The 16,766-nt window shown below is 44.4% G+C and overlaps 1 protein-coding gene across 2 annotated transcripts; it reads left to right on the top strand.

Annotated features, from left to right (window-relative positions):
- The first annotated feature begins 3,121 nt into the window (after positions 1-3,121).
- On the top strand, positions 3,122-16,749 carry DDB2 (damage specific DNA binding protein 2). 2 transcript variants are annotated; one of them, XM_069017271.1, is made up of 11 exons: positions 3,122-3,200; positions 4,107-4,290; positions 6,906-7,036; positions 7,650-7,841; positions 10,504-10,670; positions 11,715-11,814; positions 13,216-13,393; positions 13,942-14,087; positions 14,329-14,493; positions 14,803-14,848; positions 15,530-16,749. In XM_069017271.1, the coding sequence occupies exons 2-11, from the start codon at positions 4,119-4,121 to the stop codon at positions 15,622-15,624; spliced, it is 1,392 nt and encodes a 463-aa protein (XP_068873372.1). In that variant the 5' UTR covers positions 3,122-3,200; positions 4,107-4,118; the 3' UTR covers positions 15,625-16,749. The 2 variants fall into 2 exon arrangements, with proteins under 2 accessions (XP_068873372.1, XP_068873371.1); XM_069017270.1 differs by having other exon boundaries at positions 6,903-7,036.
- The last annotated feature ends 17 nt before the right edge of the window (positions 16,750-16,766 follow it).

Raw genomic sequence — 16,766 nt, 5'->3', positions numbered from 1 at the left:
CCACCTAATTTCATTTGAGACCAATCCTTTGCTTTTACCAGCATGGGGTCCCTGGAAGGTGGACACCCATGACAGGTCATTGGCTATGGTGTCACCATGAGCATCCTTTAAAAAAGTGACGAAAGATGCTTATCTTATCCTCAGAGTTAATCACAATTGAGAGTATAAGCGACAACTTTGTCTTTTCCAAAACAAAACTGAACCCAACTCTTTGGCATAGATACTCCCTAATTCAATTAAGTTCTGAGTTTTTAATTCCATTATCAAATTAATGTACATTAATGAAGGGGAGAAAAAGCAAACACCTGTCATCCATTAATAGCCTATATCCAGTGTTTGCCCTATATTTTCATGCTGATTACTGTATTGATATCCCATGTGCATTTAAGATAGAGTATCTAAGATAGATGCTGTCCATGTGGGACCTGGCCACCACCAATACTGATTGCAAAGCGAGAGTACTAAATACCATGGCTGTTGGAATCCTTTCCTGGAAGGCTGGAATGGCTTGGGGAAGATGGGATGCTCGGGTAAACGAGGTCGTAATGATAGTGATCTTTTTGTTCATTTTCCTAGTACGGGCAGCTTAGCAATGGTCATGGGACAGCAGGAGGTCAGATAGCATAGATATTTACTCTTTCATCACTAGGGTTTTATATTTTGTCTTACTTTTTCATGGAATACAGGCTTGTTTTCATGTGCATGGCAAACTAGTTGCTCTAACAGTATGTACATCAGTAGTGAGACTAAAGTAGCCCAAAATATTCATGCTTTGGACAAAGATTCTGGCAACAAGGAGGCAGAACACCTAATGATATTGCCAATACCATGAAGCTGATCTTAGTTACAATATAGCTTTACCAGACCCAGTGACAAGACTGCTTTATTCTGTGGGAGAGAACCATGTCCCATAACTTGAGGCAGAGCCTCAACATAATTGTACATCAGACAAAAGGCATAATAAAAATAAGCGTAATATCCTGCCCATGCAGAATTATACTCCTCTGACTTTGTTGCATACTGTAGTTTGAAGAGTGTGAGACAGTAAATACATTAAAGAATATTTTCTCAAATTAGTGTTTCTCTGGCTTGCTCAGTGTACCATCCGGACACTGAGCTGTGGGATGTCAGGCCAGTGGCATTTTTTCTGTGCATGAATTGTGTACTATCTGCTGTTCTTGCCCTTAGTGGATAATAATTACAAAAATATCTGGTGATTTTCCAGAGGGAAAGCAAACTTGGTGTTAGTCATTGACACAAACAATGTATTTAGCATGTGGCCTCATCTTGAGTACTGTGTGCAGTTCTGGGACTCACAATTTAAGAACAATGTTGAAGTTCTCGACTGTGTCCAGAGTTTGGCTTGTCTAGGCTGGAGAAAAGCAGGCTGAGGCATGACCTCATGGCTCCCTACAGCTTCCTGAGAATGGGAAGTGGAGACGAGAGGTGCTGATCTCTTCTCCCTGGGATCCAGGGATAGGATGCGTGGGAGTGGTTTGAAGCTGCATGAGGGGAGGCTTAGACTGGACATTTCAAAGCATTTCTTTGCAGAGAGAGTGGTCAAACACCAGAACAAGCTTTCTAGAGAGGTGGCCAATGCCCCAAGCTGTCAGTTTTTAAGAGGCATTTGGACAGTGCCTTTAATACCAGGCTTTAACTAGGTCAGCCCTGAACTGGTCAGGCAGTTGGACTAGGTGCTCGATGTAGGTCTGTTCCGTACAAAATAGTCTTTTCTACTCTTTTCTATTCAATTCCATTTCTAAAAAATGCTAACTGGGTTAGCTCCAAGAGGGAACTGTGTAGGTTACGCTGTGTGTTCTCTGCATGGGGGACAATACTGCTGGGAAACAAAAGGGGTGGGGACAGGAAGCGCTCATCTTTGCTGGAGATAACTTGGATAACAGCATCAAAATTTTCTTTGGGATCCTATTACGAAGACTTCTGCAGGCCTGTAGAAGAAAACTGTTGATCACTGTCAAGATATGAAGGATGTTTTTCGATAGTAGATTTTCTTCACAGAAATCAAGCTTTTGAGGCTTCAGAGGCAAGGAGGGAAGTGCTATGATCAGTTATTCCTCTTGCTGTTTTTTGCTAATGGGTACAGTTTGAAGACAAATGCTGTGTATTACAAAAGTACCTGATGAGACTTTAAGACTTGCTAATTGGGTTGATGTACATGTCCAAAACCAGATTGTGTTAGTGATTATAATTTTTGTGTATGGCATTCTGATACAGGGTGGCAGTAACTAAAACAATTTTGTTACTGTTCAGAAAAAAAACAGAGACTGAGTGTTTGTTGTTTTACTGGGTAGTTTTTCTGTGCATTTTCTAGTATGTGAGAAAATCCAAAACTATAGTTGTAACGCAAAAAATAGTAGCACCCGAAACCAAACCCTACAGAAGGCATGGCTACGTACAGCTATTGTAGGACCTGTGTTCATAGCCAGCATAGTTACTGGTAGGCCTGAAGCAGGGGACCCTACTGCTGCAGAGATAAGGGATAAGGCTCCCCACGCAACATGGCCGGCAGACAGCAGCCTCCTTTGCAGGTGCGGGGGGAAGTGCTGGTACCTCCCTCTGTGTTGGTAGAGCTCTTCCTTCCCCATTCTTGTCAGCTTCGTCGTGTAGGATCTGGTACTCTCTGAGCTGCTCTCGAGACTTTGTTACCTACCAGCTTTTGAAGCGCCTTTTGTTGTTAAGTTCCAACACCAGGTACATTTTCTTATGGAAATGAGTTTTGAATTTTTTTTTTTTATTGCCGTGTTTGGGCCCTTACCAAACAGCTTTAATAGGCCAGTTTGGTGCTCTAGAAACTATTGAGGGGCGTATGATTTTACGTGCTGCCCGAAATAAACAAGAGGCAGACAAAGACGGATCACGCGTTTCAGGCGAGCGTGACCCTCGCAGCCGCCTCTCGCTCCAGGGCAGCCGGAGACGCTGCTCATGCAGATGGCCGGGGAGGCCGGCAGCGGCTGGGCAAATACCCCAAGCCCTCCTCGGCCTTCCCCTGCCGATGCCGCTGCCCCTCCCCGGCCAAGGGCGGCGGCGGCCACCATGGCCGGCGAACTCGGTGCCGCTCCGTAGGGCCGGGCTGAAGCCGCTGCCCCCCGTTCCCGCCCCGGTTATGAAACCGCGGGGGAGGGGCCAGTGCGCCCGCCGGTCGCGGCGGCGGCGGGGGAGCCGAGGCCGCCAGAGCGCAGGTGAGAGCGGGGTGGCCCTTCCGCCCAGGCCGCGGGGGCGCCGGGCCGGGCCGGGTGCTGCGGGACGGCCCCGCGCGAGCCCCGTGGCGCCGGGTGGGGGGCCCGCCTGGGGGAGAGCCTGCGCGGTGCCCGCCGAGCTATATCTAACACGGGCAGATAGCCGTGCCGGCCATTCAGGAGTTCTAAATAAGCTCAACGCGAGCACAGGCTCAGCCTAGGGATGCTCTGCGGGAAGGAACTGCAGCTGCGGACGGCGTTTGGCGCACAGCCCGCCGGCTGCAGAGAAGGCCGTGGGAGGCCCATGCTTTTCCTCAGGGGCCTGGTGGCGTCATGGCCGTCATAACGTGGGACACGAGTGGCTGAATTCCACCGGTCAGAGGAGCAGTTCAGGTGTGGTTGCCAGGCGGTGCAGGAGCCCAATCCACATGCCAGGTGGTAGTTGTGAGGAAAAGTGGCTGTTATGCAGGAAGTACCTTCTGAGCCCATTTGTTGCAAGGCCAGTCAGCCCTGGCCATCGTCATAAAAACTCTGACCTTTCACTTAGCTGAATCTAAAGAGCTCAGTGTGAGCTACTAGAGAAACAGTTAGGGTATTATGTGGTTTCACAGATGTACTTTGTGCAAATCTGTGGGTTTCAGGCTTACAAGTCTGGTAGAGGCACATCTGTCAAAACATACTCTAGTGCTTTAGGATACGTTAATTTTCATATGTGAACAAAGAAGATATTTTTGAACCTGTTCCTCTCTTCTGTAGAGAACAACAAAAAGCTAGAGTCGTGCCAATGAGAGAGGATACAGGTCTAATCGCTACCTTCAGACTACTGGGATGTGTTTCATTCCAGTTTTCCTCTCTGTTCTCTGGTTAAAAGAATGACAGTCTTACCTTCCATGCTTTGTTTGCTTTCAGGGGTCAGACAGAATGGCTCCAGTGAACCAGCCAAAGGACAAGAAGCGTGAGAGGGCATGTCAGCATTGGCCAGAAGAGGCAAAATCAGCTGGGAAGAGGAAGCGGGACTATGGGGAACGAGGGAATGATAAACAAGAAAAGAGGTTGTTTGTGAGAAAAACATCTAAACCATCAGGGAAAATCGGTAACATTTCCTCAGATCCTTACTCTTTCTCCCTACCAGATTTACTGCAAATGACAGGCATTGACTAGTTGAGGAGGGAGAATGCCAAGAAGCATGTTCAGACTTGAGTGTTCAGATGGGGTTAGATGTTGAACTAATAGGCAGACTTGTATTGGGGTAGTACATTCTCCAAGTTTCTGTCTAGTGAGTGTGTGTGTGTGCATGAATGTTTTAAGTTTTGAGACTCCATAGCCCTTGGTAAAAGCCTGAAGCACTGAAGATGCTGTTACAGCTCATTTGAGGGTGGTTAAGTTTTGTGGAATTCCTGTAATACCAGATCTCTGCTTTAGTGTAGGACAGACCAATCTTGTAATACATTGTTTCTCTCATGCAATTCAGAATGCAGTTAGTAGTCCCTTAGTGTCTAACTTAGGTAAAAAGAAAATCTCAGAAGATTTTTGATGTAATGTGGACTTGTCATTAATTTCTAATATACTGGAACGTTTAATGCTTTGCATTATCAAGGAAGTTGTCTAGACATTACCTACAGCAACTTCATAGAATAATTTAGGTTTGAAAAGACCTTTAAGACTGTAGAGTTCAAGTGTTAACCCAGCACTGCGAAGTCCACTGCTAAACCACGTCCCTAACTGCCCCATCTACATGTCTTTTAAATATCTTTAGGGATGGGGACTCATCCACTTCCCTGGGCAGCCTGTTCCAATGCTTGACAACTCTTTCAGTGAAGAAATTTTTTATAATAGCCAATCTAAAGCTCTCCTGGTGCAAGTAGAGACCCTTTCCTCCTTCCTATCATTTGTTACTTGGGAGAAGAGACCAACCCCCCTCTCCCTACAGCCTCCTTTCTGGTAGTTGTAGAGAGCAATATGGTCTCTCCTCAGCCTCCTTTTCTCAGATAAAACCTTAAATTCTATCAGTGGTTTAGGAGATCACTAGGGTTATTGCCTTATGTGGAGATACTATGAGTTTTCTGTACAGTTCTGGCTTAAGTATCCAGAAATTACTGAAGTGTTTTTCAACAGCAAAAGATACAGGAGTTCTATGATTTGCACATTTCTGTTGTGTGGTCTGTAAGTCCAAACTTGGAGGAGTTAGCAGGGTGAACAGGGACTGTGGAGGCAAAAAGTTCTGTTTGAAAGGAGTTCTGTGTATAACTGTAGATAGTTAAAACACCTTCTGTAGTTAACTTAGCTACATTATTTTATTGTAACTTCAGGGCCTCTTTTTCATATTTGGTAAGCATTTGCCAGTTCTGTAAGATACCTCAGAAAAATGAGGCTTATCATATTTTTCCCTTAATCATTTCTTAAAAAGGTGAAGACCTTTGTATTTGAGCTTTTCCACTCGGTGTTCCAGTTTGTATGTGTTTGGAAAATTTTTTTTTTCTCCTGATCCAGACAGAACAGTTTCCATTTCTTACAATTAAACCACCTTTTTAAAAGGTTTATTTCAGCTGATTCCAAAAAGGCCAGAAGCTTTGTTTCTAACAGATTGTCCTTCATTGTAAAATGGAATCTGAAAAAACCCCTCAATTTCTGTTTCCTCTGAAGAATGAACTGTGGATACTAATTCTTCAGTGAAAAAAAGGAATTAGAAATACTTTTGTACCTGTTTCAACAGGTGTGACAAGTATTTGCACTATGTTGGCATGTGAACAAAGAAGTGTGCATTTCTCCAGCATTGCATTAAAGAAAGATTTAATTTAGGTTCTAATCCAATAGAATGATCCATGTGTTTCAGTCTTCAGTTTGTGGGTTTTTTTTTAAATAGATGTCCTTAAATGAGTATAGCATTTATGTTTCTTAAGAAATGCATTTGACATTTATATCCCCTGGGGTGTTACAGACCATTGGTGTGGGGATGATTAGATCACAGACATGGGACTGAACAGATCTAGTTTTAACATAAAGGTCCCTGAAGATAAAAACTTGGAACATGAACAAAATGTAGAAACAAGCTGTGCTCTCAGCAAAAATCACTCCAAACAGAAAGGTTTTCAGGCGGTGAGGTGTCAGCAAGTCTTTTATTAAAAACAAAACTCACAGCACTGTAGGCAGACTGTATGGGCTACAGCATGAGCAGACAGAAAATTCTGATTCACAGGCAGGCATTTCAGGAACTGTGCGGGAGCTCATCTTGCCATACTTGGGAAATGTTCAGGTGTTCCTGCTGATCACACGTATGACCTTTCTTTTGCTGTATGCAGGGGCTTACCACCTCTCATGGCATATTTCCAAGTTGCTGGGGCTTTGGATAGCAGCATTGTGTTTTGGGTATGAAACATTCAAATTGTACGCTGTCCAAGAGCTGCACCACCCACCTGTGGCATTGCTTTAGTCCTTTCCTGTTGTCTTTGATAAATCTTTGGCAAAGAGAAGAAAGCTTTAACAAGAGGAAGCATACACAAAGCTCTGGTGGGCTATGGGATGCACTGGACTCCTAAGTGCAGAAGCTGCTGCACCACAGATGTGTAAGAATTATTTAGAGGCTTTTGTCTTGTGGCTGAAGCTTTTCATGGATGTAGCAGCAAATGCAGATGTCTTCCTATACTGTTTAGTGAATGAGCATGACAGGTGTTGCTGATCAGTAAGTTTTACTCTTTTCCTCACTAGCAGGTTGCAGTGGAGGTGGGTTTGTGATGAGAAACAAGAGAGTCCTTTCCTCTCAGCTGGAGCGGCGGTGCAGCATTGTTCATTATGTCTACCAGAAAATGCTGGGAGGCTCCATTCAGGCACAGCTCAGGCAGGTGAGGAGTGTCCCCTTCCAGACCTGTTGGACATCTCAGCTCCCTGCATAAAAAGATCTTCAACACAAGCAGAAGAACTTTAAAGTGGCCTAAAAAGTTCCTCACATCTACAGTTTGTGGCTAAAAGCCTGGTGCACCCTCATGTTTCTTAATCCTGTAAAATGCAAGAGCTGAGATGGCTTTCCCTTTTGGTTGACCCAGCCCTGTCAATTTTTATCTTCTGTTAATTCTGTACTTCCTTGAATCATATTTAAACTTGCCCGCTCTACCAGTTGAGTTGTTGCCCAGTGATACTTTTGCATGCTGATCTGACTGTTTTGTGATACTGTTCTTGTATCCACTCTACTTTGCTCATCTTAAGTGTTGATTTTTTTCCCCTTCACAGACATAGCCATCCAGTCCATAATGTTTTACTGTTTCACAGAGCCGTACGCCTTTAATTTGAAAATTAATTCTTTCTGTAACATATATAGGTGGGAAGCACCTGAGAGAGCTTTGTTGTTAAGAATTTTGTGTGAACATACTAATGACAGTTGAAAATTGTTAGCATTCCTCATTCAGAGAATCTCAGGGATGCTTGCAAAAGTCATAATTCTCTTTACCTTTTTAACAGAGACTGGAACTGGCTTTTCTACGTTATCTTTCCTCATACTGCCTCTTTCGAAGAGCAAGTCCCTTTGACAGGAGAGTGACATGCCTGGAATGGCACCCAACACACCCCAGTACACTAGCTGTCGGTTCCAAAGGTGGAGACATCATCCTTTGGGACTGTGAAGTCCTTGCTAAAACCTGCTTCATAAAGGGGGTAAGCCTCTGTATGTGAGGAAGGGGTGGGAGGGAAAACTGGAGTACTACGAAATACTGCAGATAAAAACTGAGGTCTGTTGTGAGACGCACATAAGGGTCTTGGGTTTCAGAGTAGCCAGTTATGGGTAGGACTGAGATGCAACAGCATGTCTATTCCCAAGTCCCAGACTGTTCGAGCACTGGAGAAACCTGAGGCATGGTGATTAAGTTCATAATGAAGCAGCACTTGGTGTGTGCTCAGTGGAAAAATAATGCAGCAACTGGTCAAATAGTTACCTTAAAGGGATGCCAGAAACAAGTAGGCAGAGAGGGTATGTCTGGTTTAGGTCTCGATCTTTCTCTGCTCACCTTTTATTGTGCCAGATGAAGAAACATCTTTGGGGATAAACAAGGGGCCTTTATCTCAAGTGAGAAACGAAGGTAGAATGAACGGTTTGTACAGCTGGCATACCCCCTCATTGTTGTATTCAGCCATTTCCATTCCAAAAGGGGCTCAAAGACTTTGTAACTTTTATCACCTTTCTAAATTAAGACAGATACACATTGAGAGGTTTATCCTCCAGAAATTCCAGAGTCACCTTTCTCTTTTTGTAAATAGCGTGGTGCCAGACAGCAAGGGAATACCTTGCCCGGGGACTGGAGGAATTGCAGATTAGTCCTCCAGGAGGGCTGCTCCTGGTTTAGACAACCATCATATGGGAGACATGGTTATCTTCTTTCCTTCTTAGAGGACTGTGGTGTGTTTCACTGTTACTATTAAAGACATAGCAGTGACTGCAGACTTACAGAACACACTTTTCTCCTTCCCCATCACTCAGTGGATTTTTCTTTTGTTCATCCCCTTCCTTGTAGATGGGAGCTGGAGGGGCCATCACAGCAATGAAGTTTAACCCTTTTAACCCTAGTCAGCTGTACACTGCGTCAGTTGCCGGCACTACCACCCTGCAGGATTTTAATGGCCATACTGTCCGGGTCTTCACCAGCACCGAGGACTGGGAGTAAGAATACAGTAATGCTTTGGGCCTCTGTGTCCTGCTGGCAGAAGCACTACAGAGAGCAAGAGAAAGAGAGAGAGAGAGATATTTGTCTCTAATATGTGAGAGCTGGGCTTCTGCTTCCCTGTATACATGTCCTTTTTCCTCTGAATTTCAGAGGCTCATTCTTTTTATTTTTCCTTGAAATGGGGTAGTGGGTAGGAAAGAGCTTTACACTACTGGGGAGGGACTCTTTGATGATGCTTACTTCCTGTTGTATGTGAGAGAGTGGGGGTCCAGTGGATTTCCTTGGTTGTCTGTTCTTAACACATCACAAAGCTCTCTGCCCTGGAGACCTAACCTCTTCACCTGCTAGCAGTGCTGCTTCTTGTCAGAGGCTTTTACAGGACAATTCATAGTTCCCTCCATGCTTCTCCACAAATGCCACTGACTTCAAGCAGTGCCTGCCATTAGGGTCACACCAATTCATCCCACCAAGCTTCTGGTGCTTATCTAAAATATCAAAATTTAGAGTCTGGGTTCATTCAGTAGCGAGTGAAAAGAGGAGATGAGTTGTAGAAGATGCTCTCAGAATTATCCTCTTAAGACTTGTTTTTTCTGTGGACTCATGAGGAAGCCTGAGCTCTTCAATTAGTTACTTGAGTTCTGTGCTTGAAGGTAAGTGAGAGAATTTGAATTAGCTTCCACTTTACTTTCCTCCACCTAATTCCTTCTGAGTGGCAGCTTTCATGCTTGCTTTTTAATTTGGCTGTTCAGCTGCAAACTTGTAATAGGGCAGAAGGTCAACCCAAGTCGTGCTGGGATGACTGGTCAGGTGAGCAAGGAGAGATAAACGGGGTCCTGAGACATGAGGATCTTGTGTCCCAGTGGGATGCCTGTCACAACAGTGGTGCCTGGATTTGATAGGGCATACCATCCTCCTACTGCTGTGAGGACTGGCAGGCTCTATGGGCAGGCCTTTTTTTATCTTCATTGGCCTCTTGAAACCTAGTATTTACAGTGAGACTTTACTAAGTAGTTGTTCTGTGGGCAGCAAATGGACTGCACTTGATTACCAAAGAGTTTGGGGACACCCAGCTTGCTCTCTTTTCTTCTGTCTTTGTGTAGGGTTTCCACTTTTCCTCAGTACACAGGCTGGGGGAAAACAACATAGCAATAGTAACAGTACAACATAACATAGAACCTAAGATTCCTGTGCCATGGGGTTAGCAGTATGATTTGCACTTGGTTTCTCCTGCGTGTTGGTACCTTGAGAAAGACCAGATACAGCACTGGAAGCAGCCTGTAGGGAGCTAGAGAATGTAGTCTCTGTGAGAAAAGCTTGGTACTGGGCTATCAAGAGATTTTATGTGGTTTATGCATGGAATGGTGCTGGTTTTGCTGTGATCTCCTAAGCATGGTCTGAGCCAGGTGGTTCATTGCAGATTAGTCTTACCCCTTAATGAGGTTTGCAGCCCAAAGTGGTGAGGGTGAACTTGAAGGCTCAGAATGTATGTGCTCAGATTTGAAACAGGTTAGAAAAAAAGAGTTCTTGTGTACGTGCTCTGCCAGAAAGCAGTGCTTGTACCTAGAGAAACTGGCAGTGTATTCCAGGAGGTGACTGTTGAATTAAGATTTTGACTTCCACTCTAACCTTGATGTCTCTTGGCTTTGTGTGTATTTCAGAAAGGGCCAGGAGATTCTCTCGGAGACATCAAGTTCAGTCCTTATGAGGCAGAGAAGCTTTATGTGGCATCAGGTGATGGCACCTTAAGTCTGCAGGATCTTGAGGGCAGAGCGGTGCAGGTGATCTCTCGTGCCCTGGACTGTGGCCATGAGCATCATAATGTTTGGTGAGAAGAGGGCACTGCAAGGTTAATTCTCTGTTCCTTGGGGTTAATGCTGCATTGCTTCTTTAGATCTCCAACATCATCATCTTTGCCAGTGTTAGGAGACTCTTGGTATGAATTGGTCCCGTGGGGGAGCTTGGAGACAGCGTCCTGGTTGCTAGGCAGCCACAGGGCACTTAGGCTTTTACATTAGCTGAGCATGCTGCCTGCATCTTCCTGTGTTGCTTTCTGGTGATGCCATCTCCTATCTTGCAGATACTGACAGCTTTTCACTTTATGAAAAGTCCTCTTCATTGTTGTCAGTAGTCTGTTTTGTCAGTGGCAGCTCAGGTAGCATAAGGAAAGCCACACAACATTCCTGCACAATCTGAGTTTCAGGTTATTGAGTTTACCCTGTGGCCCTTTTGCAGGCTTCAGGCTCACCATGTTCATTTCCATGGCCTTGAATTCTTAGAATAATTTATCTTGCAAGTGAAGCTTTTGCAACAAGTTCCCAAAGGACCCCAACTTTATTCTCACTGCCCTTCTCCTCCAGGAGAACTGGCATTAAGATGTATGTCTTTGTCAGATAAGTTTCTATTCAGTTTTGTTTCCTGGAGCATGAAGTTGAGACAGCTTGGTGTGTAGCTTTTCAGTCCAAAGCTTCTGTCTTTACTGCTGCTTCAGTGTTCTGTGGAAAATGTAATTTTAAAGCTGTTTCTCCACATTTGTTGAAGTCCCAAGGATGTTCTGATCTTTCCCAAGGTATATTCATGTGCAGGTACCAAGTGGTTCTTCAGCCTCTTATTATGTTCCACTGTTGCAATGTGTTACACTCCACCTAATAAGCACTTTGAAATTACTTTGAAGTTATTTCACATTCAGTCACCAACAGAAAGCATTGTTGATAAGCCATCCTTCTTCCTGATACTCAGGCCCACAGTACCAGGCAAGAGATTGCAGTTACAGTCTGTTGCAGTATCCCTTATCAGGGATGAGATATGAACCAGAACTCCACTGCCTCCACTGTTCTGTGGGAAGAGCACTCATTTGTGTCTTTCTCTCTAGTTGCTGGTACTGCAGTGTGGATGTTTCTGCAAGCTGCCATGCAGTGGTGACAGGTGATAATGTGGGCAACGTGGTCCTGCTCAGCACTTCCGGTGAAGAGGTTTGTATGGCTCCATGCAGCATCTCCTCTACAAGAATCTTCATGGCTCATGTGCTTTCCTACTCTACAAGGACCCTGCAAAAAGGAGCCAAGTGACTTGCAGCTCAGGAGATGAGTCCACTCATGTCTGTGTGGTGAGAAGTCCTCCACTTCTGCCACCCAGCAGACATTTTTACATTGTTGAGTGTTATAATAATTCCTAAACAATGAATTATTCGTGTGCTACCCTTTCCTTAAGAGTATTTGCTACTAGCCAGAGTAATTATAGGGTAACCTGAAGATGTGAGCACCCTCTGCTAAGAACCTTCACACGTCCAGAAACTTAGTGCACTGATGGGAATCATTTAGGAGGTACTGCTTTGCTGTACACCCTTCCATGACCTGGGGGTAGGCACAGAGCAGTAATGCCGCGAATATTGGGATGGAAATTGCACTCCTGCCTTTGGACACTAGAGGGCAGGCAGAGGCAGACTGTGAGTCTGGAGTAGTAGTAAAGAGGAGAGAATAGCTGGCTGGAGTTGGCCCTGCTTCAAGAGCCTGCTGTGCTGTCACACTGTCACTGCCATCTCTCCTGCATGTAAGGGTAACATTGTAAAAGTTTGCCACCCAATGAGCTGTGCCCAGAGGCAGCTGTGTAAAGTAGTGGGCAGAGTCAGGAGGGCTCCAAGTGACTTGTCCTTATTCAGGGTTAGTTGCTGACTCACTTTTTTTTTTTCCCCCTGAAAGAATGTGACAGTCTTTTCTGCAGTTGGGAGATATCCATTATTCCAGGGAGGATGGGCCTGCTTCAGCCTTTAGATTAGAAATAATCTTCTGGCTTTGTATAGAAATTTATTCATGGCCACTTTGTGGTTGTTGTTGTTGTTAATTGAAATATATATGTCCTACCCTCATGTTTCTTTGGTGACATGTTTCTAGAAGCCAGTTATATCTCCTCTCACTTTTTTTACTTAGATAAACAAAGCAAGGTTTTTTGGTTTTCCACACAAAGCAGTTCCTTCCTTCTCATTATCTTGGCAGCACGTTTTCTCTACGTGTTCCAGTTTGTTTAAATCTTTCTGCACGTGGAAGGCTGGCACTGCTTAAAGTCTTCCAGATGTGATCTTGCTTTGTATGGTGACACTAATACGTCCCTCCATGAAAGTCCGGGGTTGTGTTTTCTTTTCTCATAGCTGTAATAAATTGATGGATCCGGGTTCTTCTAGAATTAAATAGTTATTTCCCAAGGTCATTCTTTTTCTTTCTTGTTTCCAGTCAATACACTCTTGGTGTATTTTAGAAGTTTTGTTACTCTATAAATGGAAGACCTCTTTACCTGCACTAGTAGATTATCATTCAATTTCTTTACTCCAGATCTTGATTTTTGGGTTTTTTTTGGGCACGATTTTCTGTTTGCTGCAGATCTGGAAGCTGAAATTGCACAGGAAGAAAGTGACTCATGTAGAGTTTAACTCCCGATGTGAGTGGATGTTTGCCACAGCATCTGTGGATCAGACAGTCAAAATCTGGGACCTCAGAAACATCAAAAACAAAACAAACTTTCTTCATCTGCTTCCACATGAGAAACCTGTCAATGCAGGTGAGTTAAGGATTTCATTGCATAGATATTTGTAGAGAGTCCACTCAGCTCAGCTTTTATTGTGGTGGCAGTGGTAGGTTTTGCTCAGATTCCAAGTTGCATGGTAACTAAAGCAAGGAAGCTGTTGGGAATGTGTGGCCAGAGGCAGGGAGGTGGCTAGGGCAGCTGCAGCACCTTCTTAAGACTTGCGGTACAAACTGTGACACTGTACCTTAGAAGTGAATTTGGAAGCAGTGAGCAAGTTCCTTTCTTTGCAGTGTTTCCTCCTGTGATTCTGAAGTGAGAAAAAATATTATTCTTAGATAATCCAGCACAGTAGGTTTCATCTTACTTTTTGTAAGAGTTTTGGGTTTGTTTGAGACAAGTAGTCTGTCTTGTCAAAGTCTTGTCTGTTGGGGGACACAGCCATATTCACATCCCAATTAAAGAATTTATTCTTTAATTAAAGAAACAGTAATGGATTTTCAATCAGCAAAATGTGACACTAATGTTTCTTGTCAGTCACAGCACTGTGATCTTTAGTTTGCCTTATTGTTCCACTTTCCTAGCTTACTTCAGCCCAACACATGGTGCCAAGCTTTTGACCACAGACCAGCACAATGAAATCAGGGTTTACTCATCTTCAGACTGGACCAAGCCACTGCATCTGATTCCACATCCACATAGGCAGTTTCAGCACCTCACACCTATTAAGGTGAGTTAAATCTAAGATCATCATCATGCTTGGTGGTAGCAGCCCTCTGCAAATCAGAAATGGTCTGATTTCTGGTCAAGATACTACACTGGTGGGTGGATATGTACACTGCTGCAAGCACTGTTCCTCAAGCTGTGGGTGGGATACAGTAAGAGTTGCTCCCAGTGTCAGTTGTCTGGATTGTGTCAGTGCTGAGCTCTGTCCCTTTCTCTAATCTTCCATGACTCTGTTTTCTGATCAGGCAACGTGGCATCCTCGCTATGACCTCATTGTGGTAGGTCGCTACCCAGACCCCAAGTTCCCCGGGTACACGCCGAGCGAGCTGCGGACTGTGGACGTGTTTGATGGAAACACGGGCGAGATGGTTTGTCAGCTCTACGATCCAAATGCTTCTGGCATCATCTCGGTGAGCTGAGCGCTGCAGCCGAAAGGCCTGTCAGTAACACTGCTCTCTGTCTGTGAAAGAGGCGTGGGTTAGGGACTAGAACCATATCCAGTTTACTTGTGACAGACTCATGCTGTCATGAGTTGCGGGTGCCAGCTAAAACTGCTGACTCAAGCAGGGCTAGTCCATGGTCCTTTGTGGGGTTTTTGTGATACTCTTAGGAAACACTGTTTTTTCCAGATGGTTTGTTGCTGTTATATAAGCTGTGGTGCTCTTATGACTATTACATAAACAGTGATGCTCTTACAGACTCTATGTTTTCATTTTCAGCTCAATAAATTTAACCCTATGGGAGACACACTGGCTTCTGGCATGGGTAAGTAAAGAGAACCTGGGGCACTAAACATGTGTGGGTTCTAGCCCCAGAAAAGGGCTGGCTTGTTACTCCAGATTCTTTTAAAGAAAGTTGTGAGAGAGGTTTTCCCAAATCCCACTCGCTAGTAGCCCTTTATGACTTTCTATATTGGTGAAAGAGATCAAGACCTTCCTTTCAGTCTTAACACCTTTGCACTTGGGAAGCAGGTTGGTAGTCACCTCCTGTGAAACATTCCTGAGAATATCAAGTCTGGAGTGGGAAGCCTCCCCGCAGCCGGGAGCTGCTGCCACCTGCCGGCCCTGAAACAGTAGAAGAAAACAACGGAGGGGAGAAAGCCTTTTCCTGCTAGACTGTACCGTTTCCCTTTGTTTAATTTCTCTCATTTCCTAGACTGCAGAGCCAAGATTAGTCAGTTTTTCGCAGGCTGTGTGGGATTAAGTTAGCTGTAGATTTAGGTCTTAGACCTGTGACAGATGAGATTAGGAATTACTTATATTTCTTAGTTAGATCAGATTTCCATGGCTATGTGGAGATAGCATCTGCAATAACTATTTTTGCATCCTTTATACTTTGGAAATACCGTAGAACAGAAAAAGTCTTTTGAACTTCTGGCATTTAAGTGACATAGCCTAACCATAGACATGATGTTGAGTTTCTGATACACAGCGTTTTTCTTCTCAGGCTTTAATATTCTGATCTGGAACCAAGAGGAGATGGCGGCCAAGAAGCACGAACATCTCTTGAAAGCCATGACAGACAAGGAGATTGAACCATGAGAGAACAGGGGATTGGAAGCTGGAGTTCATCCAGACGTGGAAGGCAGAGGCAGGCAAACCCTGGCACAAGCAAACTCAAAAGCTAAGTTAATGTCTGGGGAGCTGGAGGAGGTGAGAACAAAAAGCAGTGATTTAAACCCCAGGGAAGGAAGTGAAAAGAGAGGGATCTAGAGAACTGATTTAGTATTTTGATCCTTTCTGAATCCCAGGGTCCAAACTTAGTTGTTGGCAATGGGCAGTATAAGCCATGCAGGGAATTAGACTTTGTCCTTCCTCCCTGGATCTGATCTTGCTTCCCTGATCCTCTTGGCCTCCCCTTTTAGAAAGTTGTGTCAGTACTGCATTCCTCCAAGTGGAGTTACTACTCATTTTCTGAGGCACTAGGAAAACTTCAAAGATGCTCCCAGATCTTGCTGAAGTTACTGCTTTCAGCTTACCATATCTGATTGTCATCACTTTTCAGAAGTTACTGTTTCCTGTAGACTGTACTGGAGCAGCTCATGACAGGGTCCCCAGCCTGTTCTAGCCCCAACCAAGTTGAGAAACCATTTGCTAACAGGATTGACATCCTGAAAAGATAGAATGTTCACAGGGGTGAAGTGATGGATAGCTTGGGTGACCTAGGAAACACCAATCTCTCCCATATGCAAGCTTGGAAAATGTGTGTTTGTCAAGACATCAGGCTTAGCCTGTTCTCTGCTTGTAGCTATTTAACTGGACCACAAAGAACATGATGACAGAAGTCTGTATCATGGATTGCAAGGACATTATGGAGCTGGGCACCTACTGATTCTGTAGTTTCTATTTTCAGAGTTCTAGGCTGTTCCTTGCCAATGATTAGGTAATTTTTTTCACCCATGCCTATGTGCTTCAGAATGTTGGGTAAGAGTGTTATAAAGCAGAAATGAGGGATTTCTTCCAAATATCCCTGCTCAGAGTCAAATCTCAAGACTATTGTTAAACAGTTACGTTTTGCTTTTTCTAGTTTGTTTACAAGGCTGCCTGGGGCCTTGCTGCTGTCCCAGAGGTTGATGGATGGGATGGGCTCCAGGCCTGTGCAGATCCTCCATATTCACTTTTATAGTTTTGCAGTATTAATATCAATAAAATTTTGTACTAAACTAACATTCTTTGCTAGAGAG

Source organism: Aphelocoma coerulescens, chromosome 5, assembly GCF_041296385.1.
Source record: "Aphelocoma coerulescens isolate FSJ_1873_10779 chromosome 5, UR_Acoe_1.0, whole genome shotgun sequence".
Lineage (NCBI taxonomy): Eukaryota > Metazoa > Chordata > Aves > Passeriformes > Corvidae > Aphelocoma > Aphelocoma coerulescens.
The sequence above is the reverse complement of the archived record's forward strand: the minus strand, read 5'-3'. Positions and strand labels throughout refer to the sequence as shown.